Below are 26947 nucleotides of genomic sequence, written 5' to 3' on the forward strand. Positions count from 1 at the left end.
GCCACTCCTTGTCAATCCTATGGGGCAGTTCTGCTGTGTCCTATAGGGTCGCTATGAATTGGAATCAACTCAGTGGCAAAGGGTTTAGTTTGGTTAGTTTGTCTGTTACCAAAAACTTTAAAACATTTTATTCGCATATCATCTGGAATTCTTCGTGGTCAGAGGTAAACTTCAGCCCTGGCCATAGTAGCATACATAGTACATATATTTATGAGGGCTTAATGTAATTGATTTTAGAATCATTGATGGTCATCACATTTTATTATTTTTCAATTCAGAATTTGTGCTGTATATTCAAGTAGTCCTTTTTTTAAAAAGACTGCAGGTGCTAGTTTAATTTGAGACTATTTATGGGCCAGAAAAGGTAGTCAAATCGTAGCAAGAGAAGTACAAAAGGGGCCAAGCAGACGTTCAGGAAACTGACATTACACACTGTTGATTTTGTAGACACTCGGGACACTCAAGCCCATTCTCGTTTTTATCTCCTTTGTGAACTAGGACTTCCTAAGGAATTTCGGAAATGCAGTTAAGAGGAATTTTTTTTAGATATATGTTTATCCCTCCCTAAGAATTGTTTCAACAAACAAAATGTTAAAAAAAAATAATCAAAGATGAAATGTTGGGCTATGTTGAAAATACTGCATATGCCAGTTGCTGATAGTTTTTGTTTTCTTCCCCTTTCCCCTGTTTTACCTTTTGGTGTTTCGGAATTTCACGCTACCCATTGCTTAGTCACTTTGTTCTTTCCTCTCCCTTCCTTGTCCATCTGTAGGATTTCTGCTTTATCTGGTAAATTACGTTCTGTGGCCGTGTACAGTTTGCGGAGTTAAGAACACTGCCTCCTCCCTCCTGTAGTGATCCCCTCCTCTGAGAGAGCAGAATTGGTAGTTGTAGAAAAGTGTGTATTGAATATGTTAATAAAAAGGCATTATTACTAGATTTTGGTGTAGCACAGATAACAATGATAAGTTATATTTAAAAGAGTATTGTCGATTATTTTTTTCCTTTTTATTCTTTATAATGAAGCTTTATACATCTTTTTTCCTGTTTATTCACAAAAGAAAGGTGGTGGGAGAAGCTGTGGAAGATTCCTGAATGCATAAGGGGATGGGATGATCAGCTGAAACACCATGTTCCTAGCCAACTCGCTTCCCAAGGTGGTGTGACTAAATCTGACCAGCTTCTCTAGAGCTGAGTGTGCCTAGTCACATGTACTGTGTTAGTGCTTTTAAGATACCTGTCGTCATCTGTGATACTCGAAACAGGTGTTCAGAACTCACCTTTTAAAAAACCTGGCTAAGCTTAGTGCATGCCTTTTGCATTGCTTGCATCTTGGACTGTGGGCCAAATTAAGCTTTAAAAGAAGTTTAAACAAAAATACTTTGGCTATCATATGTATGGGTTAAAAAAAGATGGAAGCATTATGTAAGATGTGAGCTTATTAATATGGGTTAGACTGGTTTGTTGACTTACATAATGAAGGCGGTGTGTAAATGTAGAGTTGAAACTGTAAAGAATATTGACTGTTTTTACATTTGCCTATCTATGTCAGAAAGTCTGACTGAAATACTACAGCCATGATCTTGAATGCCTTTGTACTCTGTAGTGCTTTGTTTAAGTCTTCCTTTCTTTCTCTTTGTCCAAGAAATGTAAGCTCACAGCTGAGGTGATGGCATCTTGGAAAGACTAGTGATCAAGAATAACCAGATAAACATGATGGGCAAAGGGTCACGACCAAAAGCCTCTCAGAGGCATCTGTATTACTGAATGTTAGGAATATTCGTCAGTTCAGTCGTGCCTCTGTCTTTGTGTTTGTTGTTGTGAGCGTGAAAGTTACCTGAATCCTCCATGAGTCAACTTTAAAAAGCATCGCCTAATCCGTATTACCAGCTTTCCTGTGGCATGGATATCCTGGGTTCTGAAAAACTGTCTTGCTTTTTTGAGGCATGAATGTTTGCTGTTTTGGAGCTCTTTGCATCAAACTGAAGTTCACAGTTTGTCCTTAAGTTTACTGCTTTTTCTTTTAACTGGTCTGTGGAAATCACTATGGAGTGATCTGATCTTCTCTGTCAACAGCTTGTTGATACGGAGCAGTGTTAAATAACGCATTTGAAAAAATGGTGATTTTTCCAGCAGATATGTTCCCAAGACTTGAGATTTCTTGTGGGATTTTTTTTTTTTCCGATTTGTTATTCTTTGCCGTTCTTTTCATAAAGCAGCAGCGCCAGACTAGTCCTGACTGTTGGGAAAGCTGTTGTGTCACTTCCTCATGCTGACATGTTTACTAGAGGGTAAAACTGATAACCGTCTAGTAAGAGTGGCAGTCGAAGGGAAGGGCTCATCTGACTTCTGGAAACCTGTGTTACACTTACAGCATCCTGAACTTTGATCGTGGGCTAGTAGGACGGAAACGGAACTAGGAACAGATAAAGCCAAGGATGACTTCTGATATTTATTGTTCTTTGTGAGTCACAGAAATTGCTTGTATACTTTCCTAAACAGTTGAGTTTAAATTACCTCTGTTTGAAATTGAAAGACAGTTTTTTTTTCCTTCTGGAAAGAGTACTTATTTATGGCTTACTAGCAATGAAGTTTAATAGGCTACAAGAATGAATGATTGTTTCTCTAATGGTGTAAACTACAAAAACAAAACAAAACAAAAAAATGTAGATAGACCCTCAAAAGCGAGATTGCTGTGTATCACAGTTGAAATCTTCGGTTTTGGCTTTGTGTTGATAAACTTGAATATTTGTGTTTTTGTGGTGTTTTGTCTTTGTTTTGGGCTGTCTCATATAAAAAGGTATGTAGGGATCGTCGTTAATTCTAAATCATTTATGCTTTTCTAAAAATTTTAGTACTTAAATACCTACGTTTTTCTTTTTAAAATAGTTTTTCCATCTCAACCTAGCAACGATGAATCAAGTAGTGATGAAACAGGTCATCAGCCCAGTCCTGCTTTTAGACGGCGCCGAGCTAGGAAGAAGACTGTTTCTAGCTCAGAATCTGAAGAGCGGCTGCCTCCTGAACAAGAAACTGACCCTTCCAAGGAGAACTTGCATAAGCACCAGTTCAGTAGTGGTCTTAATAAATGTGTTATACTTGCTTTGGTGATTGCAGTCAGCATGGGATTTGGACATTTCTATGGTAAGTACTTTTTTTTTTTTATGGTAAGTACTTGAACATTTGTTACACATAAACCGGCAGCGTAGTACGGAAGCCCGTTGTTGTGTGCTGTCGAATCAGTTCTGACTCCTAGTGACCCCCATGTAGACGCCTCTGAGTGAGGAATTCTGGGATTGTTTTCAGTGCCATCATTGGTATATGATCTTGGGACACTTTCAGCTTGTTTGAGCTTTCGTTTTCTCACAGGAAAATGGGGATTGTGCTCCCTGTCTCCCAAGACTATCTTCATTTACATGATGCAGTAGTTATTTATTTAAGAAACATAAGGATTATTTTACGTGTGTTTACGGCTTTTTAAAAAATAAGATGGAAGATTAAAAATCTGAAATGCTCACCACAAGGGAAATCATTTAATTTAGAACCACAAACTAACCACACCATCTTTAAAATTAGGAGGATTACCATTAATTAAATTCCAGTTGAAATAATTACATTTGGAATGTCACAATAATTAGTCTTTATTACTTCTACTTTCAGGTTTCACGAAAGCATCGTGTTTTCTGACATTCATTGCTCTTCCATGATTCATGTGCATTAATTCGTTTGCTTGTAGTTTAGCCTCACAGTTTGCTCAGTATTACAGCTGTTAGTGTTTCTGTAGATTGATTATCTCACTAATTCAAATTCTTTAAAGTCTCTTGGGTGAGAAAAAGAAGGAATTCCATGTGGTGTTACTTTTACTGAAGAGCCTCCCTGTTGAATTTCGTATTTAAGGTCTGTATTTGAACAAAGACAGAAGTGTTTGAGAGCTGAACACTCACACTTTTTGCTCTGTTTGGGATTTTTTGGGGGGGAAAACACTAAAAAGAAATAGTCTAAGGTTTTGTTTAACTTTGCAAATTTTAGTTTGCTTTGTATTAACTTTTTTTAGGTTTTTTTGTCTGCGTAATCTACAGTTTGGTTTTCTGAATATTCCTTTCTTGCTACTTCTTGCAACAAAATTGGTTTTGCTAACAAAGAGAGAGACGTGTCTTCAGTAAAGGGCCAGTCGTGATACAATTCTGTATGTAATTAGATATGTAAAATTAAGTTAATCAACTTTGCTTTTACTGATTTATAGATTAGCAGTTACATGGGTGCTCTTATGTTTTTACACTGTATAGATTGCTGTACTATAAATAATGTATCCATTGGGAACCCTGGTAGTGTTTCATTCAGCATCTCTCTATCTTTTTATTGCCCACCTGCTCTGTGCAGGGAGTACCCTAGGCCGTGGGATAAAAGGGCTGAGCAAGCCAGATCCTTCCTTCATTGTGGTGGCACTAAGCAGTTCCTTTGATGGTTTCTGTTTGTGAGAGTCACGTCGAGTGTACAGCCTCTTGGCTTACCCTCTTTGTTGGAGGCACACACAAGTTTCTGTAGCATGACCAGTTACTGCAAAAATATGAATGCAAAGATTGAAGAATGACAGGTACCCTGTGTTGATGGGTGGAAAAGACATTTAATTTCAACATCCGTGATGTTAGAATAAACTTTGTAAAGGTAGTCAATACTTGCTTAGTTTAGGGTCAGTAAAATGTATTTCTGTTTGTATATAAGTTTATATTAATATAACTATTTAGACACCCGGTAAATTCCTACTTGAATTTCTACTGAGATGCTACAATTTGTATCTTCCCTTGAAGTTTATTGTAATGAGATTTGATTTGAAATATATGTTTAATTTTGTTTACTGTCTTCAGCTGGAGCAAATACATCAGTATGTCTTTTGAGTATGATTTTTCCCCCCACAGGTAAACATGGAGGTAACAAAGGAGAAGGTCTTAATCTTTTTTTCTTACTAAAAAAATTGGATAGTGACTTTAACATTAACCCAACTCACCTGCCCTGAAAACCTCACCAGTCGCATGGCCCTTGAGTATTTTGTAGAAAGATTGATGTAGAGAGAATTGCTTTGAAAGTTGAAAAGTTATTTCCCTCTTAGTCAAGGATTTTGGTTACTTGTGAAATTTACTTTAATGATTATATTTAATAGAACCTTTCCATATGCTTTTTTTTGCGTTAGCTTTTTCAAAATGAGAAAAGCTTGTGTGAGGTAGTATTAAATAGATCTGTCTAGTCACGAGGTTGGTTTAATAAACACACAAAACTGAATGGCTGCTAGCTTTTCAAAGTCACTACTTAAAGGATATCACAGGTTTTTTTTTCTTAGTTATGGCATTAATAGCAACATTTTAAGAACTCTTTGGGGTTGATTACAAAACTGGTTTGAATTTCTCATCTTCGTTGCGCTCCATAATCAGTTATTTGCCTTATAATTTAACAAAAACATACTACCTAAGTGAGTCATTCAGCACATTTACCAGTCTTGACTCCAGACACATTTGGAGCAGTGTGTCTAAACTGGGAGGAGTGAGAACCAGCACAACTGAGCATAGTAAGGTGTACTCCAGGTGCTCGGCGCTGCTTCAGGCTCTGAAGGGGCTTCTGAAAGAGAGATGCTGACCACTGGAAGCTGAGGTATAGTAGTTCATCAATGCCACATATGATTACTGTGTAAACTTTTACTTTAGGGACACTCTATGGTACCTTTTCCCAAAGCCGTTACTGTTGAGTCACTTCTGACTCAAAGTGACCCGATAGGACAGAGTAGACCTGCCCCATAGGGTTTCTAAGGCTGTAAATGTTTATGGAAGCAGACTGCCGCATCTTTCTCCCATGGAGCGGATGGTTCAAACCACTGGCCTTTTGGTTAGCAGCTGAGTGCTTAACCGCTTCACCACCAGGGCTCCTTATGTTAACAATAAACCAAAACCAAACCCAACCCAGTGCTGTCAAGTCGATTCCGACTCATAGCGACCCTATATAAGGAGTCATAAATACTAACTCAGTAACAACTGGTGACATAGAAAGTTGCCTAATCCTTTAGGATTATCATTGCGGAGGTGGTGGCTCATGCCAGCTCACAGGGTATAGGGCTGGCTAATCGTGAGCAAGTACAGAAGTAACTCAGATTTTTAACTTAGTAGATGAATATTTAAAACCAAGTATGGTATGAAAAGTTTTAAAAAAACTTAATGTGTGCAGCATCTGTCTTCCCTTTTACTCTTTAGTTATAGACTGCCCATATTCTAAGTAATCAGTGGAATTCCGTTGATTGTATCTTCTCATTGAGTTGCTTTAAGTAGTGACAGGCTGCCCTGATCCGGAGCAGATGGCATAAGAATATGCTATATTACGTGCCACAGACAGGAATTATAGCCCAAAGGACACACTAACTGGAGGTGGTAGAATTTTATGAATCTTTTACTGGTTTTTTAGTCTAAGTAAGCTTATGATAGGCAGAAAGGAAGGTGGAACATTCTAGCAACAGAGAACCTGTTAACCTAAGGAAAAGGTAAACTTGCTGGATTTGGGAACAGTAAAAAGACTGGCTGGACTACAGCAAAATGAGTATTTAGGAACTGGAATATAAGGTTAGAATAGGTGGGATGTTGGTATGTTATAAAACATCTTGGAATCGGGGTAGGACAGTTTGGTTTTTAGAGGAAAAGTGAAGGAAGAACAGAAAGGTAAGTGGTATGGGAAAAACTAGAATAGTCAGCTAGGAGGTTTTGTAATCCAGATATTTGGTGACAAGGGCCTTAGCAACTATAGTGACGGTAGAAATAGAAGTTTGAAAGATGGGACACTGAAGAAATAATGGAAAATGACTTTGAGGCTGAATACTTGGGATATTAGTGGTTTGTTTATTAAATCCAGGCAGTGTGCTAGCTGCTTTAATTTTGCGGTTGGTGAAGATACTAGGGAAGGATTTTACTAGACCCTTTGCCCTTGAGTTGATTCCAACTCGTAGTGAATCTACAGGACAGAGTAGAACTGCCCCATAGGGTTTCTAAGAAGCAGCTGGGCTGGTGGATTCAAACTGCCGACCTTTTGGTTAGCAGCCATAGGTCTTATGTAAATAGGTGGTGAGCTTAGTTTGATCTGTTTCTATCCATCTTTATTTTAATGGTTTAGGGCAGGAGCTGAATTTTGATTTTCAGGAGCTGTATGTATTGACTGGACACTCCGCTGAAAGGTGGAGATTATAGATGAGCAGTTCAGAAGAGTGATAGCAGAAGCCATGACTGTGGGTTGACGCAGTAAGGGTAGGTGGAGTTTGTAGACACGACCAGGAGGCCCAGCGTTGAGCTTTGGGTTGCCTTGGTTTCCTGTTGTTAAGTGCCGTGGAGTCAGTTACGACTCACAGTGACCCTATGTACAAGAGAACACAGCCTGGTTCTGTACCATCCTCATTATCTTTGTTACGCTTGAGCCCATTGTTGCAGCCACTGTGTCAATCCGTCTCATTGAGGGTCTTCCTCTTTTTTGAAGATGCTGTACTTTGCCAAGCATGATGTCCTTCTCCAGGGACTGATCCCTCCTGATAACATGTCCATGAAATCTCACTGTCCTTGCTTCTAAGGAGCGTTCTGGCTGTACTTCTTCAAAGACAGATTTGTTTGTTCTTTTGGCAGTCCATTGTATATTCATTATTCTTTGCCAACACCATAATTCAAAGGCATGAATTCTTCCCTGGTCTTGCTTATTCATTGTCCAGCTTTTGGATGCATATGAGGTGATTGAAAACACCATGGATTGGGTCAGGCACACCTTAGCCTTCAAGGTGACATCTTTGCTTTTTAACACTTCAAAGAGGTCTTTTGCAGCAGATTTGCCCAGTGCAGTGCGTGTTTTGGTTTCCTGGAACTGCCATAACAAGATACCGTCAAGTGGGTGGCTTTGAAGAACAGAAGTTCTGTAGACTAGAAGCCTGAATTCAGGGTAATTTAGGGCATCAGCAGGACTCTGCTCTCGGTCTACTCTAGGGGAAGATCCTTACTTGTCTCTTTCAGCTTCTGGTAGTTGCCCTGGGCAGATTTTGTGTTCCTTGGCTTGTGGATATATTTTATAAGACACCACTCAGAAGAGATAAGGACCCACCTTACTGTGGTATGACCTTGTTAACTCAGCTGATAACATCAAAGAAAAACCCTGTTTCCCTAAACAAAGTCACATTCACAGATACAGGAGTTAGGATTTCCACATACCTTTTTGGGGGAAACAATTCTGTTCATAACAGGCAGTAACACTTTACAGTTAGGTAGCTGAAAATGCAGGAAAAAGTCACACTAAGGCAGTTATCAAGCATATGTTATAGTTCCTTGAATTCAAATCTCAACATGCAGTTTTAGGTTATTTTCCAGTGGGTAGTTTGAAATAGAAGTTTTCTGTTAATCTGGGAACTATAACTTAGCAGTAATGCAAGAAATAGTAAGCTATCGCATCCTTCTGTTGCAAAATTCTGTGATGTCTTTACCTAGTGGTGCAACTCAGTAGGTACAAGGTTGCCAAATGCATCTTGCCTTATTTTTGATTAGTGGATTTTTTTTTGTGTGTGTGTGTGTGTGTGTGCTTATGCATGAAGCATGTAGTGGCATGTGAGCAGCATGTTTTGGCAAATTAACTTTTTTAGGGTGAAAATACAGAGAGAATCCTAGTTGGTTTAGGATTCCTTTATCACTGCTGTGGTAGGGACAGGTGTGTACTCTAGTTGTGATGTCTGTGTGTGGAATCATGAAAAATGAGTAGCGCTGTCTACCACTGAGCTCAGGTTGGCCCAGAGTGGTAGGAAGTTAGCTTGTGGTCAGAGCAGGAGATAGCCATTTGAGTTGTACTTCCAGCTACACCTCTGTTTAGGTTAGGAGGAAGTGCCGTATCAACCTGGCTGGCCTATGTGAAGCAAGACTTGAAATTTAAAGTGTATTTATAAGTACAGACCTAACCATTGCAGAATTCATGAAGATTTGCCTTTCAGAATGATGAATAATTACAGTTAGCCAATTATTTTCCCTGCTGTACTTTTTGGACTTGTATGGCAAAGTGTCTATCATTTAGGCAAAATACGGTGAGGAAAAAGTTCATTTTCATTGTTCCTTGTTGACTCTAGTCTGTGAATAGACATCATGGTTTGTTTTTCTGTGGAAGAGGATGAAACACTTACCTACTTCAAAGATCGCCCTCCCCCTGCGCCCCAGAAAACCTGGAGTGCCTTTAATAGGTACTCAGGAGGCGCACAGTAGGATAAAAACATTATAGCAAGATTGTCTTCTTTGTTAGGGTAATGTGGGTGGCCTGCTTGTTGGTCAGAAGGATAGTGACCTGCCTAAGTGTGCTTGATTGACACAGTTAACACTCCCGTCCTCTGAGTGATGCCTGAGTTTCTCCTTATTCATTTTGTCGTGGGAATTTTTATACAACTGTGAAATACTGATACTTTGAAGAAAACGATCCTGTCTGGTTAAATGTTTTATTATATATTTTAGAACGTTGGTAATCACAATGTCTGTGTTATATACCCCTCATGAAATTTTTCATTTTAGGCACAATTCAGGTTCAGAAGCATCAACAGATGGTCAGAAAGGTACATGAAGATGAACTGAATGATATGAAGGATTATCTTTCTCAATGTCAACAGGAACAAGAGCCCGTGACAGACTATAAGGTATATACAACTAGGAATACAGAAAAATAGTTATGATACCCAGTGATGATTGTAGAGACAAGTGCAGTGTGGATTAGTAAGTCAGGAATCACGTTGGTAAAATTACTGAGTTAGAATTGACTCGGTAGCAGCGGGTTTGGTTGGTTTTGGTGGTTAGTGTCATAAATGCATCATATACATATACGGTATTTCTTTTATTTCTTTTCACAATACTGTGAAGTAAAAAAAAAAAAAGCAAGTGTTAATTTCCTTTAATAGGTGAAAAAGGGTAAGTAACTTCCCCAAGATTGGCAACTGGCAAGAGCTGGGTTTGACTGCAAGTATCTAACTCCAAAGCCCTTATTCCTAACCACTGTGCTGTATGAGTTGGAATCAACTCGACGGCAACAGGCATGCTTTGTTTTTTTTTTTTGGTTTTCATGCTGTATTATAATATTATTTTTACAGATTTAAACAAAACATTTTCAGTCAGTGAGAGGAAAAGAAGAGAGTATGGCATTATAGCTTCTCCAAGGTCCTCCCTGGACCAGGGGAGGAGTTAGCCAGTCCCTTTGCTCTGGTCTCATGTTAGTTCTGATGGAAAGGAGGGAGCAGGTTACCCTTTGCTACTGAAACCCACCTAGCTTCAGCAGGGCTCTGTCTGTTCTGTCCAGTTACCCAACACCTTTGTGGGTTTACAAGGACCAGCAAAACAGCTGTTCTTATCTAATGCTTCCCTAGGAAGGTTATAGAGACTTGAAAAATTCATGGTAGAAAAGTAAGCTGTTTCTTTTCGCTCCGTTCCTCCAAATCCTTTTCAAAATGTGTGTATGAATCCAATTTGACATCCAAAGTATTTCTTTCAGGAAGGCACTACTGAAGTTAATTGTAAATAGTTCCTTTTTCTCCATCTAGATCACAGGTGGTTATAAAAAGAGTAGCTGTTTCCATCTTCGCCATGGTTTTTGATTCCATAGGATGGCACTGGCTTGTAGGAGACTCGCCATGCGTGGTTCTTTCAGAGTCAGTTTTTGGAGATCTCTCGTCTCTTTGTTAAGTGTAGTTCCCATGTTGAAGATCTCCGTGGAAGAACTGCTCAGCACCTGCTAACAGTCACTCACTTCACGATTACTGAGTTTGTCAGATGAGGAGTGTTGTACTTTCCAGTACTCTGTGGCTTGCCTGTGCTCACGCATTTAAAGATGACGCCACGTCAGCCTGTTCTCTCGCTAGTCTGCTGCTCTTGGGTCGATGAAACTGTCGTTATCTCTCACGAAGGGAGAGGAGATGAAATGACTGTAATGACGTTTTAAATTTTAATTTGTTCTCTGAAGATTAATGAGATAGTACAGCAACCGTTTCAGGTGGTTATTTTCCAAAGGACTTTTTTTTTTTTTTGCAACTAGATATATTGCTGCTCTGGATTCACTTGGGATCACCGTAATGTCTGTGATAAATTAAGCCAAATTTAAGTATCATTTTGAAGATTTATATGTTAAGATATTTTAACTGACTAGATAATGTTGTATCTGTATATTTACGGTGTTGTCACTGACCTGCTGAAGCATATTGTTTAATTTTCTGCTGGTTTTGGTTAGTGTTTGTTACTAATGTACGTTGAAAAAAAAATCAGGTCAGTCAAGGCTACTTTGAGCTGCTGTTAAATTCTGTAAACCTGACCAAACATGATTTCTCTCTGTCTGGGGTGCTGGTTTCAGAGTTACATAGGTAGTCTGAGTTATAGTCACTTCAGAAGTTTATTTGAAATTGGGGAAATTAGTTATAATGTTACCAAGATTGAGTCTGTCCTCTAAAGCACCTGCAGACCTCCCCTGACCCTAGAAATGTTAATTTGCATAGGACTAAGATCTTTTAAATGGGGCTGAGATTATTGAAGTGTTTCTTCAAAGGGTGCAGTTATTACCAATAATTTTTTGAAGCCCAAAGTCAGCTCAGGCGGTAATTTTACTTTTTATAAAAGATAATCTCCCCCACCCAAACATCAGAGAAGCCTTTAGTCCTGCCTAAATTCTCCAGAAGCCTTCTCAGGAGAGATTGAGTCCCATAGTCAAAAGATAAAAGGACTATACTCTTCTCCTAACTTGTAAAATGGGGCCCCAAACCAGTAAAGATTTCATATGATCTCTTTTAAAAAATCCCGTTAGGGATAAATTCCACACTAGCTAACTTTCCTGTCTTTGACGTTTTCCACTTTGCCCTTGTTCTTGGTACGGCGTAGTCCTCTGCTGTGCATTTTCTTGCATCTGATCTTTGTATTTTCTCATTTTTATACTATGGAAAACACTACCCAAAGGATAGCTTTTCCAGAAAGAAAGTTCATGGGATATTTCTGTATCTTAAAGATTTAACTTTAGTTTTTAATGCACTTGACATTTTTCTTTCTTCCTTTTCAAAACAGTCATTGAAGAAGAACCTTGCAAGGTGTTGGACCCTGACTGAAGCAGAGAAAACGTCCTTTGAAACTCAGAAAAAGAACCTTGCTACAGAAAATCAGTATTTAAGAATATCTCTAGAGAAAGAAGAAAAAGCCTTGTGTTCATTACAGGAAGAGTTAAGGAAACTAAGAGAACAGATTAGGATATTAGAAGATAAAGGAACAAGTACTGAATTAGTTACAGAAAACCAGAAACTCAGGCAGCATTTAGAAGAGGAAAAGAAGAAGACACACAGCTTTCTTAATCAAAGGGAGACTTTACTGGCAGAAGCAAAGACCCTAAAGAGGGAACTGGACAGAGAACGACTATTAACCATGGCCTTAAGGGTGGAAGTCCAGCAGTTAAGCACTAGTCAGTCATATGGCAACCCGGACTCTACCAATGTACTGACTGAAAAAAAGGAAATAGAAACCTTACGGGGAAGACTTAGCGAGCTGGAGCAGAAGCTAACCTTTGAACAGCAGCGTTCTGATTTGTGGGAAAGACTGTATGTTGAGGCAAAGGATCAAAATGGAAAACAAGAAACTGATGGAAAAAAGAAAGGTGGCAGAGGAGGCCACAGGGCTAAAAATAAGTCAAAGGAAACCTTTTTGGGTTCAGTTAAGGAAACATTTGATGCAATGAAGAATTCAACCAAGGAATTTGTGAGGCATCATAAAGAAAAAATCAAACAGGCTAAAGAAGCTGTCAAAGAAAATCTGAAAAAATTCTCAGATTCAGTTAAATCTACTTTCAGACATTTCAAAGATACCACCAAGAATATCTTTGATGAAAAGGGTAATAAAAAATTTGGTGCTACAAAAGAAGCTGCAGCTAAAAAGTCAAGAACAGTTTATCGTGAATATTTCCATCCGCAATATAAGACAACCACACAAAACCAGAATAGTAGAGGCCCTACTGTGCAGAGAACGGGGAGGAAGGAAAAGCCCCTTCACTTTGGAAGAAACACACCTTCAGGGAAATGCGGTGCTGAGCGTGACTGTGATGAAAATGATCGTTCTTTGAGAAAGGGTTGTTCTGACGTATTTGACTGTGCTCGACAGGAATCCATTAGCCTTTTCAATGTAGCCTTGAATCCGATAAGGATAGACGAATTTAGACAGTTAATACAGAGATACTTATTGAAAGAACTGGATGGCTTCCATCATTGGAAAGAACTTGATCAGTTCATCAATCAGTTTTTCCTAAATGGTGTCTTTATACACGATCAGAAGCTCTTCATCGACTTTGTTAGTGATGTTAAAGATTATCTGAAAGCCCTGGAGGAGTACCACATAGATAATGATGGCGTGTTTGAGAATCTGGATGGATATATATATAGACACTTCCTTGGTGACACTTTTTCCCCTCCGTATGGACCCAGGTCGGTTTACATAGCACCATGTTATCATAATAGTTTTTGACCCCTACAGTTTGGGTAGATTTTTATCATTTGATAAAGTTTCTTGAAAGATTAATATTTGTAAAAGGCATACTGTATTGCCACTGAGAAATCAGAAAAAAATGAAAGCAAAAGATGAAATTTTAAAATTATAGCTATTACAAACTTAAAATTTCATGTATCAGTTTGACTTGAGCAAATGACTTAATTCTTACCTTAAAAAATCAATTGAGAATACGTAATTAAAATTTTCTTTTTAGCCTGTTTTGTTTCTTTTTAGTATACTTTATATGAAAAGATAATCACCTTAAGTGAAATTATTTTTATTTTCTCTTTTATTTATATACTCACCTTGGGAAGCTAGGAGTGAACACCAATTTACTTTGAATTCAAAGAGCTCATATATAACAGTTCTGTTATCTCACCTGTTTTCATTTGTCCATTCTATTTACCAACTTAATTATGGTATTTTATACACTTATTACAGAATTAGTGTTGATAAAGTTAGAGGCACGATCCAAGAGGTGGATTTAGCAAGCCAGAAGTTGTGTGTGCTTCCTATATATAACTTTTAAAAATAACTTTTTATTCATTGCTTATCAGCTTTATTCTGTAACATAAAACTCAACTTTTTGAATAAACGTAATGTGTCTATAAAATAATGAGACTGATTCTGGTGTTTTTAGTCATTAAATATCTTGTGCCTATAACAAGCAGAGCACCGTGAGGATGCCCTGAGGAAACATGAAAGATTCTTGTTGTGAAGGTGCTCACAAGCTAGTGGAGAGTTAGGTGAACAGGTAATTCACTGTAAGAGAGGAGAAACAAAGGTATGGAGGTATGTATATGATGGCCTTAGTCTGTCAGAGATGTTTGAGATGAGTCATGTAGCCTTTGAGTTGAAACTTTTAAAAACTAACTTTTGAAGGAGAAATGCAAACTTGTCCAGCATATTAGGGGAGTGCGTTCCACTCAAGGGGAACTGCGTTTGCAAAGGTTTGGAGATGGGAAGACATGCCTTATCAAGGAGCAGGGTAGTGCTGGGGGATGGGTAGATGAATTAGATTATGAAGAGCCTCGTTTTATGTTAAAGGATTTGTCCTGTAGGACAGGAAGAACCTCTGAAGAGTTTTGAGGTGGGATCAGAACTTAGATCTCTGGCCGCAGCCTGGAGGGTGGATTGGAAAGAGGTGAAGGTAGAAAACAAGGTCTTTGAAACAATCCAGATGTGAGCTGAGTAGAATTTGAACTAGGATAATAGTAGTGGGGTGAAATGGTGAGCAGATTTGAACAGTAGATAGTAAAATTGCTGGTATTTGTTGTCAAACTAGAAAGTGACAATGACTTCCAGATTTCTGGGTTGAATCACAAGTTGGATAGTGGGATACCATCACCAAGATAGAGAATACCAGGAAAGGTTTTGGATCGGGGGAATTAGAGATGAAAATTGTGCTTGGAGGTGCGTTCCAGTTCCACTTGAGTCAATTACAACTCATAGTGAGTGACCCAGTGTGTGTCAGAGTAGAACTGTGCTCCATAGGGTTTTCATGACTGTGACCTTTTGCAAGCAGATCACCAGGTCATTTTTCCGAAGTGCCTCTGGGTGGGTTGAACTGCCAACCTTTGGTTAGTAGGCCAATGCTTAACCGTTTGTGCTACCCGAGGCCAGAGGTGCCTGTTGACACTCCAGTGGAGAAGGATTGGTTGGCCATTAGTTGTATGGATGTAGGACTCTCCTAGCATGCACATGTGCGTGCATTCGTGGGGTCTGGGCTAGAGATACCTGTCAGGCTCCTGAGGAACACCAACATCCTCAAAGATAAGACCAGATAAATGAATACCGTCTCAAGAAAAAGGAATATTCAAATATACCAAATGCTTAAAAAAAAAAAAAGTTTCTTGGCTTGGGAATTGGGTGGCCACAGGTGGCAGTATGAACTATTTCAGTGAAGTAGTGACAGAAGCCTGATCATGTAGCGACGGAGGAAAGTAGTAAGTGCCGACATCGCTTATGAACCTAAGAAGTCAGAAAAGTTAGCTAGAAACTTTGGTGATGTTTACATATTTCTGCTGAGGAGTGAAGCCAGTGGAGAGGGATTGATCTTCAAAAAAACAAAAAATAAAAGGAAACACATCTCATTATTTTATTGTCACATTTTATATTACCTGTTGACTATTTCCCCTTTTTGCCAGTAGTTATTTGTCTACTTTTTAATTTCCATAGGTTAATGTTAATATTCACTGAATCACTCTCTTATTTTTTTGTATACATATATTAGGGTTATAGTTGAGATTAACACCTTTTTTTTTTTCTTCAGAGTGTTCAGGTAGTAAATTAATGGGAAAAAACATTAAACTTGTTGCTAATTTAAATAAATTTAACTCTAACATAGATGAAAAATGTGTTTACTGCTTTCAGTCGACCTGATAAAAAGCAACGTACGGTAAATATTGAAAACTCCAGGCATCGAAAACAAGAGCAGAAGTATCCTCAGCCACAGCCTTATAAAAGGGAAGGTAAATGGCATAAACATGGTCGCACTAATGGAAGACACGTGGCACATCTGGAAATAGAATTGGGGCAGTTACCTTTTGATCCTAAATATTGACCGTCACGGTTAAGTTAAAAACTGTAAGAGAAACACGGGTGTTTTCTGGAATGTTTGGTGTTGAAACTAAGGTGGAATTATCAAGATGACGGTGTCATTTTCATTTCTAAGTATCGGTTTGATGACTTTATACCATTACTCGGAAGCATCAGTCAAAAGCTTACTAACCTGCACTTTCCTGTAGTTTAGCTTTGCGGAATTGTTTTGGCACTGGGAACGTTCAGCTCTGGTTTTACTGTAAAGGAAGCCAGGCATGCGACAGATTTTGTGCATGAAGTGAGACTTCCTTTTAGAGTGTGAGCTTAAAGCAAGCTCAGATCATATATGACAAAGTGTAATTAACCCTGATATTTGTGTTAAGTTTGCAGTAAAGCTCGAAGAGTACACTGTGATGGGATTTCAGCTTTCGTATTTTATAACCTTATACTTCTTGTCTTTTGTGGGTTCAAGAGCCCCACTGACTTGTGAAGATTTGCTGCCTTCTTATGAGCTTGCTGGCTTATTCTCTTGTGAAATTTCTTGTACATCTGAATATTGTGGAAGAAACAATAAAACTGCACCACAAGGAAAACAAAAGTTCTTTATTTAAAATCTGGCACTGTAATTTTGTACTTTGTGACATTTTGTACATTCCTAGGTAGTGGTATTTGGTAAAGCTATCCATAGTGGTTTTATGCTAATTCCAAGAATCTTGTCCAGTTTTTACTGGAGGATCTAAGTAGGATCTGAATATTTCCATCCAGCAGTGTCAGTTTCTCTGGGAAACATCTAAGCACGGTTCAGAATTTCACCTGTCGAGTTTTCCTTTTAACTTCCGCTCATAGATGTGTATGTGACTTCCAATTCGACCTTCTGGCAAGTGAGTGTGGAAGATTATGTCAGTTCTCTCATAGTTGCTTGAAATTAGGAAAGCACTTATTTCCTAGAAGCAAACAATGTTTAAGTAAATGAGGCTACATTTTAACTGAGTACTGTTTAAAAGAATTTTAGACTTGCCTATTCTAATTTCTCAAGAACTGTTTTCTTAATAAAACTTAATGAAATGTCTTGAGGGAAGTGTTAACTTATGGTAAGTAACATACCTTAACAGTAACAGAACTGGGGCTGATTTTGACTGGGGAAAAGACAATTATAAAATATTGAGTTTGAAAGGGACCGTACAAAAGGTTATGTTCTCTTGTTTACCTGAGTGTCTGCCAAACCTAAGGTGAAATAAAAATATTCAGAGTTTTTCATGTTTACTTACCTCCTCCAAAATGCTAAAGATGATCAAGTGAGTAGGCAATGATGAATCATTGTGAAACTCTTTATATAGCCAGTTTAAGGGATTTAGGTAAAATGTATCTGCTTCATCAAGATAATGACTTTTTCCAGTCAGGTCTGGGGGACACTGGAGAAATCGCATTGGAAGTGGGCAGTGAACATGGCTGTGAAAAGAAAGTTACCATTATAGTTGGAAGAAGTAAAAAACAACAAAAGTATTCAAATTACTCAAGATATTTCATGTTCATATGACAGAATGTAAACTCTGTAAACCAGGGTCCAGTTAATGCAGTTTTCTCAGAGATGGAGAACATGATGCCCACACCATGTTGCATTGCAGCAGCAGTGACACTGCTGGGACCTTCAAGTCCACACTAAAGCACGAAACTCCATTCTGAGGTGGAGCTAGGTCAGCTACCAGCTCGGGGTCTCAGATTCTCTAGCATTAGGAAGCTGTTCCAGGAATTAAATGGCCCCGGCAATCAAGTAAGTTACTTGTTAATACAGACAGTCCCTGGGCTACGGTTGAGATCCATTCCTTTCGTTGAGTCGGATATGTAGGTGGTCTGAACACATGCTTATGGTTCCTCTTTAGCCTGACTTCCCCGCAAAAAAGGACTCGAAGACTTTGCGGTGATTTAAAAGCTGCACCTGCAGCGAGTGAAGGTGATTTGCATTGAAGAATTTGTTCTGAGCAGGGGTTGGTTCAGTTGTTTCAAAGCGAGGGCAAATTTATGTAACATTAAAGGGCAGGTATGAATTGTGCATACGTCAGATGGTTGTAACCCTGTTACAGGACTGCCTGTGTAGGAGTAATCCTTCACAGGCCTATCTGGCAACGTAGAAACCTGGTTATGAACCAGGAATTGGGCAGGTTACATCCTTAAATGACAAGTTCTCTTCTGCTTTGTTTTTTAACCTTATAAATAAGATTTAGTAATAGAGAGCAACATGTGTTCACTGATTAACATCTAAAGTAATGGTGGTAGAGTGGCATGGAAAGACTAGAGTCTCTAGTATAATCATGACAAATTTAACCCAGTTACTTGGGCCATACAAAAGCCGTGTTTATAACTCTGCCTCAGGAAAAAGTAAACCTCATTTGATACAAAGAGTTAAGATGTCCAATTAAAATAAATAATTACGCAATGGAGGTTTATTTTACCTATGAAATGCTAAGTAAATTTACACAAGATCTAGTAACATTAAGACTTTTGTAACAATTTTGGAGATGTAGGTCCTGCTCCAGAGTAGGCAACAGATGTCTTTTCCTCCATTGTATGCTGGAAAGAGTAAAATCAGAAAACCTGGAGAACTATACAAAGCCTAAGACGTCAACCAGCACCACCACCACCATCACACATGGGCAGCGTCTTGGTACCTCTGCAGTGTTACCACTTGTGTGAGCATGAAGGGAGAGATGCATGTCCCGCTCTCAGCCCTACTCTGTTTATATGGTAAAAAAAAAAAAAAAGTAGGAGATCCTTATTTGAGGTCTTCTATCTAACCTGTGGCTTATGGTAGACAGTTTTCCAAATTGTATGTTAATGATTGGCATTAGAAATTCAGTTGGATATCACAAACATGTTAAATTTCCCTAAGATTATATGCATGTTGATAATAAGTTGAATGCTTGAATGTGTGCACACAGAAACTTGAGATTGTTTAAAGCCAGACTGAGTTAAACAGGTGTAGACCTTTTTGTAGGAAAGCTGGCTGCCTTGTCCCTATACCCTTATCAGGCAAATGGTAATGTGGTTTTCTGAAATAAAGCACAGGGCCAAGTGGGTGTCTATAAAGGCCCTGCATAGTTGAGGCAATTTGAACATTTTACATTTTTCAGAAACAATTCAAGCATTAGAACACCATCTAATTCATTTCCCTAATTTTATGGGTGAGACAACTGACGTTCAAAGAGATGAAAAAACTAGCTCAAGGCCAGGACAACAGCCTCATAGGAAAGGTGGGCTAGAAGCCAGTGCTTTGAAATTAATCTAAAATAGTGTAAATACAAGATGTATTAGTAAAACGATTTGTAGTAACCAGTGATAACTGAATTTCTTTACTAAAAAAACTATCAAATGCCTATAAAATGATTTATTCCACATTTAAGTCAGATTCATATAAGTGTGGTTTGTTTACATTAACAAAAATAATATTAAAGTTTATTTAAAAGTGGTGTGCAATTTTCATTGACAATTCAAATGATTTTTAAAATCCACCAATGAATAAGTATGAGAGTTTCAGATTTCCTGTATAATCATTTGATGAGTGATCAATTAATTTAAATCTAGGAATCGAAACAGGAATTTGTAAGTAGTCAGCTTCGTCGTCTTGATAACACCATACAGTGGGAAGTTCACTACCTGTAAGAAGGAGTCGAGTGGCAAGGCATCATTACAAACACTGAGGCTGCAGATGTGCCGTGGCTGCTGGGGCAGAGTTCCTGAATGTGACTCATGACATCAAGGGCACCTCGTTGATGAACCAGCCCAGTGTAGAGGGTGAGGAGCACGTTTGACAGAAACAGGAAACTTACAGCTGGTTTCTTCCAAACCTTCAGGTGGTTTAGCGAGTGTCCTAGGTGAAGATGGACACACGGAACTGTGACCCCAGCCGTCTGTTTTCTTACAGTTAAGTAATGTTAACTGCAAACACATTTGTAACTTTGTGATACCACAAGCTGTAATGTTGTCATGGGCAAACAAACAATAAACAATAAGGCATCTTTATAATTTCCCTGAGCATTCACTATCTTTATCCATTGTCACCCAGGTCTTACCTTTTTTTTTTTTTTTTTACAAAAAGACATTGACATGTAGTAGAGAGAGCATGGCTATGGAATCCAAGAGACCCAAGGTTGAATCTGAGCTCTGGCACAGGCTGCTGCACTTAGATGAGCATTATTTTCCCCATCTGCAAATGGGAAAGTAGTACTTTCTCCAGGTATTAGAAAAAATACACGTCTAGTGCCTGTCCTGGTACGTAAGAGTTGCTAAATAAACAGGACCTCTATTTATTCCACTTCCCTGCCTCTTCTCTTTTATCTCCCAAGTGCTGGCATGGATATTACAGTCTTAGTCATTCTGGGGGATGCACAACAGAGTGTCCCCCTAGAAAAATATGCCAGTGGGCTCCTGGGAGATTTTCAGTGGTTAGTGTATGAGTGGTAGCATAGATCTCTCTCTCTATCTTTTTGGAAAAAAAGGTGCTCATGTCTTACTTTTTTCTCTTTCATTGTATTTCGGGGCACTGTGGAGATGCTGAACAATTTTTCTTTTTTCATCCATAAAAGTACTTGTTAGGTGAGGCCAAGGAAAAACAAAAGTAGAACAAACAGAACAAAATGAAAGTAGAACAATCAGTTATTGATGGAGAATACAAAATGCCACACTAAATGTCCAAAACCTAAATAATATGGTTATCAGGACTGAAAACAATCATCCATTTTAAGACATCTGACAGCTACCACTTAATGGCAGAAATCAAAATTAGGCAAGAAATATTAGATGTTCAATTTTTCCACCTCTGTGAATATTTTAGTAACATTACCCACAGTTCATTCCATTCTGTAATTTGGATATCACATATCCATCTCACCTGGTACTGTTAATCTACTTAAAATAGCTCTGATTACCCAGAGAACTTTCTGAAAGGTGGTATGAGGGGAAAATGTACTCAAATCGAGAAAACTATCATTTAAAACTTAAATCCATATTGAAATGGTAAAATGAGGATCTTACTAAAGATGAGACTTAGAATTAGCTTTATTAGAAATGAAATAGGATCCCACAGTTCTGCCATCTATAATAGCAACTCCAGTCACAGATACAACAGACCAGCAACTACAGCTTGAAAATGAAAAGCTTCCTTGGATTGACAAAGACTAAATCTACCTTCCAGTATCTTCCAGTTACGAAAAACTACATTAAGCTCACCTGACAAGGCCCCAGAAGATGATGGCTTGCTGTTAGCAATATTCACTGAAGTACAAGGCAGGCACCTATAAAGTGTTTACTCATTCGCTACGTGGTCACTGAAAGCTACGTCAGAAACTATGGCACTGGGGTACAGTGGTGTGGGTGGTTACTGCAAAACTGGAATCCATGGTGGTAGATGCTGTAAAAACCGCGCTCTGGTAGATGCTGATGGAAAATGTGCATGTTCCTAGCACCTTCAGTGATGGGGGGTTATCCTTTTAAGTTTGGTGATGGTTACTACGTGGTAGTGATTGTCACATTGTAAAGCTAGCTCATTTTAGGGTGGATCATTTCAGTGAGAACTGCTCCTCTGTGTTATTTGGAGAAGTAAGACAAAATTCTGAGAAGAGAAGGAAGAGTTGAGCAGTGCTTAGGGGGAGTCAGGTGATCACTGAGTTTCCTGAGGGACAGTGGAGACACCATCACTTGCCATTCCGACTGACTTTCTAGCACTGGGTCAGGAGCCTTGGTGGGTGTTCTGGGAGCCTCACTACACGTCACAGGATGTTCTGAGGCAAAGTGCATTTCAAGTTTCAACTCAGAAATGAAGTTTTGGGATGAACCTCATTTAAAAGCTGAAGATGGCTGTTATGCACATACATTTTTAGCATCTTGTATTACTAAACATTTGACAGACTGGAAAAATATCTTCAGAAGTTAATTTCCTTTATCATCAAATGACTGTGTATATGTTAGAAAAGAATCTGACTTCATAGCGTCAGTCAAGAGTCCAACCGTCAAGTCTCAGTTCAAACCGTCTGACACCGAAAAGCTTCAGACACTGGAGTTTCTCAAGCTAGAGCTGGCAAGATTGCAGGCCTACTGCTAGACTGAGTGAGCCACCAAGAGGAGCCAAGGATCCCTGTTTTCCTGGGGAGGCAGAAGTGTTTCTTCAGTGTTTAAAAGAGATAATTAATATAATTCCAATAGCTGCCATGCGGTAAGCCTATTTAACTGTACCTCCAAATAATATGAAGATGCAGTTCTTACTGATCCACCCTAAAATGAACTGGCTTTGGAAAGTGATCACCATCACCACGAAAGTAAGGTAACCTAACATAAGGCTCCCCTCGCCATCACTGAAGATGCTGGGAACACGAACCCATGTGGAGACCACACCGTACCCCTCGTAGTTCCACAAGAACAAGGTCTCTGTATGACCTCTGCTGACTACTTGTCCTTTGAGTGACTCCTCCCAACTCAGCGCTAAATTAATAGCCCAGAATACTTAACTTGATCCTGTTATCTGGGCCTATGAAAAGACACTTAAAAGTGAGTACACAGAAAAGTTCTGGAAGAACTGAATAAGTATTAACAATAGTTACCTCTGGGGGACAGGACCAGATGATTAGAGGACCACACGCTAATGTTTCAGGGTTTTTTTTTTTTCTGGTATCATGAGCATTTGTTATTTTTATAATAAAATTTAAAAATATACTGGGTTCTTATCAAATCACTTTTATCAAACCACTGTTAAAAAGTATTTTAAACCCATTATGTCTATTACATTGATTAGTCTCCAGAATAAAATCTAAAAACTTGAGTACAGAAGAAGGCCCTTCATGAGTTGGCTCCTCTTTCTTTACTCAGTCATATCTCCTAAAAATCATATACAGTAAAACCTTTGAAAGCTGGCAACTGCATAAGGCGGCAACCTGTCAAGCGAAGGAATAGCCAAGTATTTTCCACTAAAACGAGCGATAGAAAAGTGACAAGACTACCTTGTCAAAGGCAGAACACTTGTGGGACCTGGAAAAACAAGGCAGTCCCCCCAAGTTCCAGCTCAAACAGGTTTCACTGTAACATTTAGATTTTAGAGCTTGAGTGTGCATGTTTTCTCCGTCAAAGACTGACGAGTCCCTTCTTAAGGGTCAAGGTGGTGGAAAGGATGGGAAAGTGTGAGGCTGTACGTTACTGTGTCAGACTCACTGAGGGGTAGCAAGGATGCATCCTCATTTGGCAAGAATTATCAGAAAACCCAGTGTTAAAAATCTCTACTACTTTCTACCAATTAGAAATATATCTCAGTTAATCTCTTCATCTTAAAAGACTTCTTAGAAAAGCTATTAGGTCAGCTTCGTTTTTGTGTTTAATGAGAAAAACAAAAGGTAGCACAGTTCCCGAGTGGGACACCGGAGAAGGGACTGGAAGGAGTGAAGTGGGCTCTAAGAGCCATAACAAGGGCCCTGGGCACAGGCAGATGGACGTGTCAAAAGGGTTTCATTTTGCTACTTTGCAAAGGAGATAAAGCTGTATTTTACCTTCCATAATGAGAAGCCAGCAAATAACGCCCCAAACAAAGATCTGTAAGTGGCATTATAAGCATTTTATTTAGAGAGATGGAGATAAATACCAAAGCCACCTAAAATTGGTGAAAGTGATTGCCTCTGGGGAAGAGAAATGGGAGGGAAGGCAAGGGTCCTTTTTTGTTTTTAAACTTCTTACGGAATGACTTTTCAAACTGTGTGCATGTGCCATTTGATAAAAGGATTCAAACTGGAAAAAGAAAGTGGCCCGATCAGAGACCAGTCTGCATTGGCCACTGTGGTGAAGAAAGAGGAAGCAGACATGCAACCCAGAGTTGTAGCAGGTGCTGGAAACGTATCAGCAGAAAGGACAGCTTGAAGCTAAGACTTTCAGCGTTACTGCACCAACAGCAACTTTCTCTTACACATAAGGTCAGTTTACTGAGGGTCGGAGGCACCTGCAGAAAGATGTTTTCTAGACTTAAGAACTGAAAAAGTGGCTGCGATTATTCCCCTTCCTGTGTCCACTCCCGCTGAGAGGATGAAGTTTACTTCCCTACTTCTTGAATCTGGCTTGGCCTTGTGACTTGCTTTGCCAAAGAATGTGGTGGAAGCGAGAGTGTACCAGTTCCAAGCATGCGTTCAGAGGGCCTTAGACACTTCTGTGCCTCTCGGAATCCTGCCTGCACCAAGTGAACAAGCCCCAGCTAACCTGCCTCCAGTCATTTGGTTGGTTATAATTTTTTCCCTCCTCAACCCAGTGATTTTTTTAGTTCTTAGTATTTGAAGGAAGCCCGCAATCATTTATTCTGAATTACACTTGAAGTTAATAAAGTTTCAGTAATTTTTCTAAACCAGTGGGTGGAAATTAACATTAAAAAGTTCAGATTTTCCAGAGCTGAGTAAAAGGAAGAACTTTTAGAAGTCACATGTGAAAAAATGACTGCAAAGTCCTAGTGGAAAAATGGAGAAAAGCCCTCACCTCTCCCCCCACCAAAAAAAACTTTAAAAATTGAATACGATTAGGGGGTGAGTCTTGGGTAAATGTTTTCTGTGTGTAAAAGCATTAAAAACTAGTTTCAACAGCTATAAATATATTTTTCATTTGTGAAAATGAAGACTCACAGTTCAGCCATTAACTTAAAATAGGTGTTCTAAAATAGATGTATTTCTTTACTTTTTAGTAAAAGGTTTCTAACAGCCAGAAACAATACCACCAAAAGGTGTTTTGGAAATTGGTTCCTTATGTTTTTCCTCACTTTATAGGATGCAGGAAAAAAGGATACTGCAGACTAAAAAAGGGGGGATATTGGAGTAATACAATTTGAAATGAAGAAACAAGTAATTTTCATTTAGCCTAGTTGAGAATAAATATTTAGAGTTAATGAGCATTTACTGTCTTTTACCTATTTGTGTGTTCACCAGGCAGTGTCTTCTTCTGTTGTAGATGGTTGCTATAAGTCAGAACTGACTTGATGGCATCTGACTACAACAACAACAACAGCTATTTCTATATAAATATTTTTTCTATATTAAACAAAAATACTCACCACAGAACACCATACAAAATGGTAAAACTGGATAGATAAACCTGAATTCTTTGTGGCTCACCATGCTGGAACAAAAAAAGATATTAAAAGAAAACCATTATTTTCTCATATTACAGGATAGTTGCAGAAATTAATGTGTTTAAAATGAAATATAGTTAACATGATCTATTTATTTTCTAAGTACTTGGAATGAATTTCTTGCTCAGGAATCAGTCTCATTTTTTAGTTATAAGATGATAATGATGTATTAAAATAAATCATAACGTTTGATATCAATGTGAAATTTTAAAGTACAATTACATTCTAAAAGAAGATTTTTCTATTACCAATACAAGTACATAACATTACTCAAATTTGGAATAAAAATGCATATATTTTTATTTTCAAATAGTATTTCTCTAGTCCTTCAGTGGAAACCCTGGTGGCTTAGTGGTTAACAGCTACAGCTGCTAACCAAAAGGTCAGCAGTTCAAATTCACCAGTGCTCCTTGGAAACCCTATGGGGCACTTCTACTCTGTCCGATAGGGTCGCTGTGAGTTGGAATTGACTCGACGGCCATAGGTTTTTTTTTTGTTAAAGTCTTTCAATATAGGAGCCCTGGTGGTGCAGCGCTTAAGCGCTTGGCTGCTAACCAAAAGGTTGGACGTTTGAACCCACCAGCTGCTCTTTGGGAGAAAGATGTGGCAGTCTGCTTCCTTAAGGATTTACAGCTTTGGAAACCCTATGGGGCTGTTCTATTCTGTCCTATAGGGTCACTATGAATTGGAATTGACAATAGCCTTAATAGTTAAAATTTTTATAGTTTCTGTTTTTTAAAAAGAAAATAGAATCTGTTCAATTTCTTAAAAATTGAGTGTAATCCTTGGTAAAAAAGTATACATATCTGAAATATTCACTATGAGCTCTGGCATAATTCACACTTTTGTCTGCTAAATAATCTAACAAATCCTAAGAGTTAACATGTCTCCAAAAGCTAAAGTTAACTTTTTGAAGAATCAAGTTAGTCAATTTTGTTAACATTAAACTTTAATAATTAACAACTGAAAAAATAAAATCTTACCTATAAACGAGGACTGTCCAGAGCACAGTCACCAAAAGTATCCGGTACCTCTTTGGGGCGAGAAAGCAGCCATGAATAAAGAAGGGTAAGTGAGTACCCAAGACAACTGGAAGTCCTTGACTGAAGTACCAGTGCCATGGATGAGAACCATAAAATGTTCCCAAATTTTGAAGCACATTAAATTTCAAAAAATTAAATTGAACCAAAGTCCACTGGCAGAGTTGAAAGAAAAAGAGATAGGAATGTGTTAGTGCTAAGTATGAATCTTTGGCATTACAGAATTTGAGAGAATCTTGATTTTAACTCAAGAATGAAATCTAAAAACCAGACAAATTTTACATTCTTAACTATTATTTTTTTTCTGCCCCAAGAATTGGTATGTGCTTTGTTAATTTGTAAGACCTAGATTCTGAGATTCAAAAAATAAACATTCATACTCACTTTGGCAATGTAAGTTTTACATCTAATTAGAGATAAAGAGGATCCTTAGAAACAATTTCATGTGTCACCCATATCAGAAGTTTTACTGCAGCACCTTATTATATCACATTACCTATCAGATGAAGCCTTGAGAACATTACAGTTTCAGTTACAGCGGAGCAGAGGACCATGACAGCAGCAGCGGCAGTGAGAGCCAAAAGGAGTGCTCACTTGGCCCAGGTACTGCTGTAGCCTTTTACGTGTATCATTTCATTTGGTTGTCCCCCAGCCTCATGAGAGAGGTACCTCAGTTATTTCCAGAGAAGGACGCC

At 38.6% G+C, this 26947-nt stretch overlaps 2 protein-coding genes across 2 annotated transcripts in view; one reads left to right on the top strand and one right to left on the bottom strand.

The window, feature by feature from the left end:
- Window positions 1-18881, top strand: part of CCPG1 (cell cycle progression 1) — a 46428-nt gene extending 27547 nt beyond the window's left edge. Inside the window, exons 6-9 of the mRNA XM_003418324.4 lie at window positions 2890-3144; window positions 9549-9670; window positions 12069-13468; window positions 15906-18881. Coding sequence (XP_003418372.2) covers window positions 2890-3144; window positions 9549-9670; window positions 12069-13468; window positions 15906-16095 — 1967 coding nt within the window. The 3' untranslated portion in view covers window positions 16096-18881. The remainder of the gene's footprint in view (window positions 1-2889; window positions 3145-9548; window positions 9671-12068; window positions 13469-15905) is intronic.
- The window catches only part of PIGB (phosphatidylinositol glycan anchor biosynthesis class B), a 34123-nt gene continuing 22932 nt past the window's right edge, over window positions 15757-26947 (bottom strand). The window contains exons 8-12 of the mRNA XM_010597987.3: window positions 26196-26407; window positions 25135-25199; window positions 19725-19938; window positions 17342-17522; window positions 15757-17017 (exon numbers count right to left, since the gene is read on the bottom strand). Coding sequence (XP_010596289.1) covers window positions 16883-17017; window positions 17342-17522; window positions 19725-19938; window positions 25135-25199; window positions 26196-26407 — 807 coding nt within the window. The 3' untranslated portion in view covers window positions 15757-16882. The remainder of the gene's footprint in view (window positions 17018-17341; window positions 17523-19724; window positions 19939-25134; window positions 25200-26195; window positions 26408-26947) is intronic.

The sequence above is a fragment of the Loxodonta africana genome, chromosome 13 (assembly GCF_030014295.1).
Source record: "Loxodonta africana isolate mLoxAfr1 chromosome 13, mLoxAfr1.hap2, whole genome shotgun sequence".
Taxonomy (NCBI): domain Eukaryota; kingdom Metazoa; phylum Chordata; class Mammalia; order Proboscidea; family Elephantidae; genus Loxodonta; species Loxodonta africana.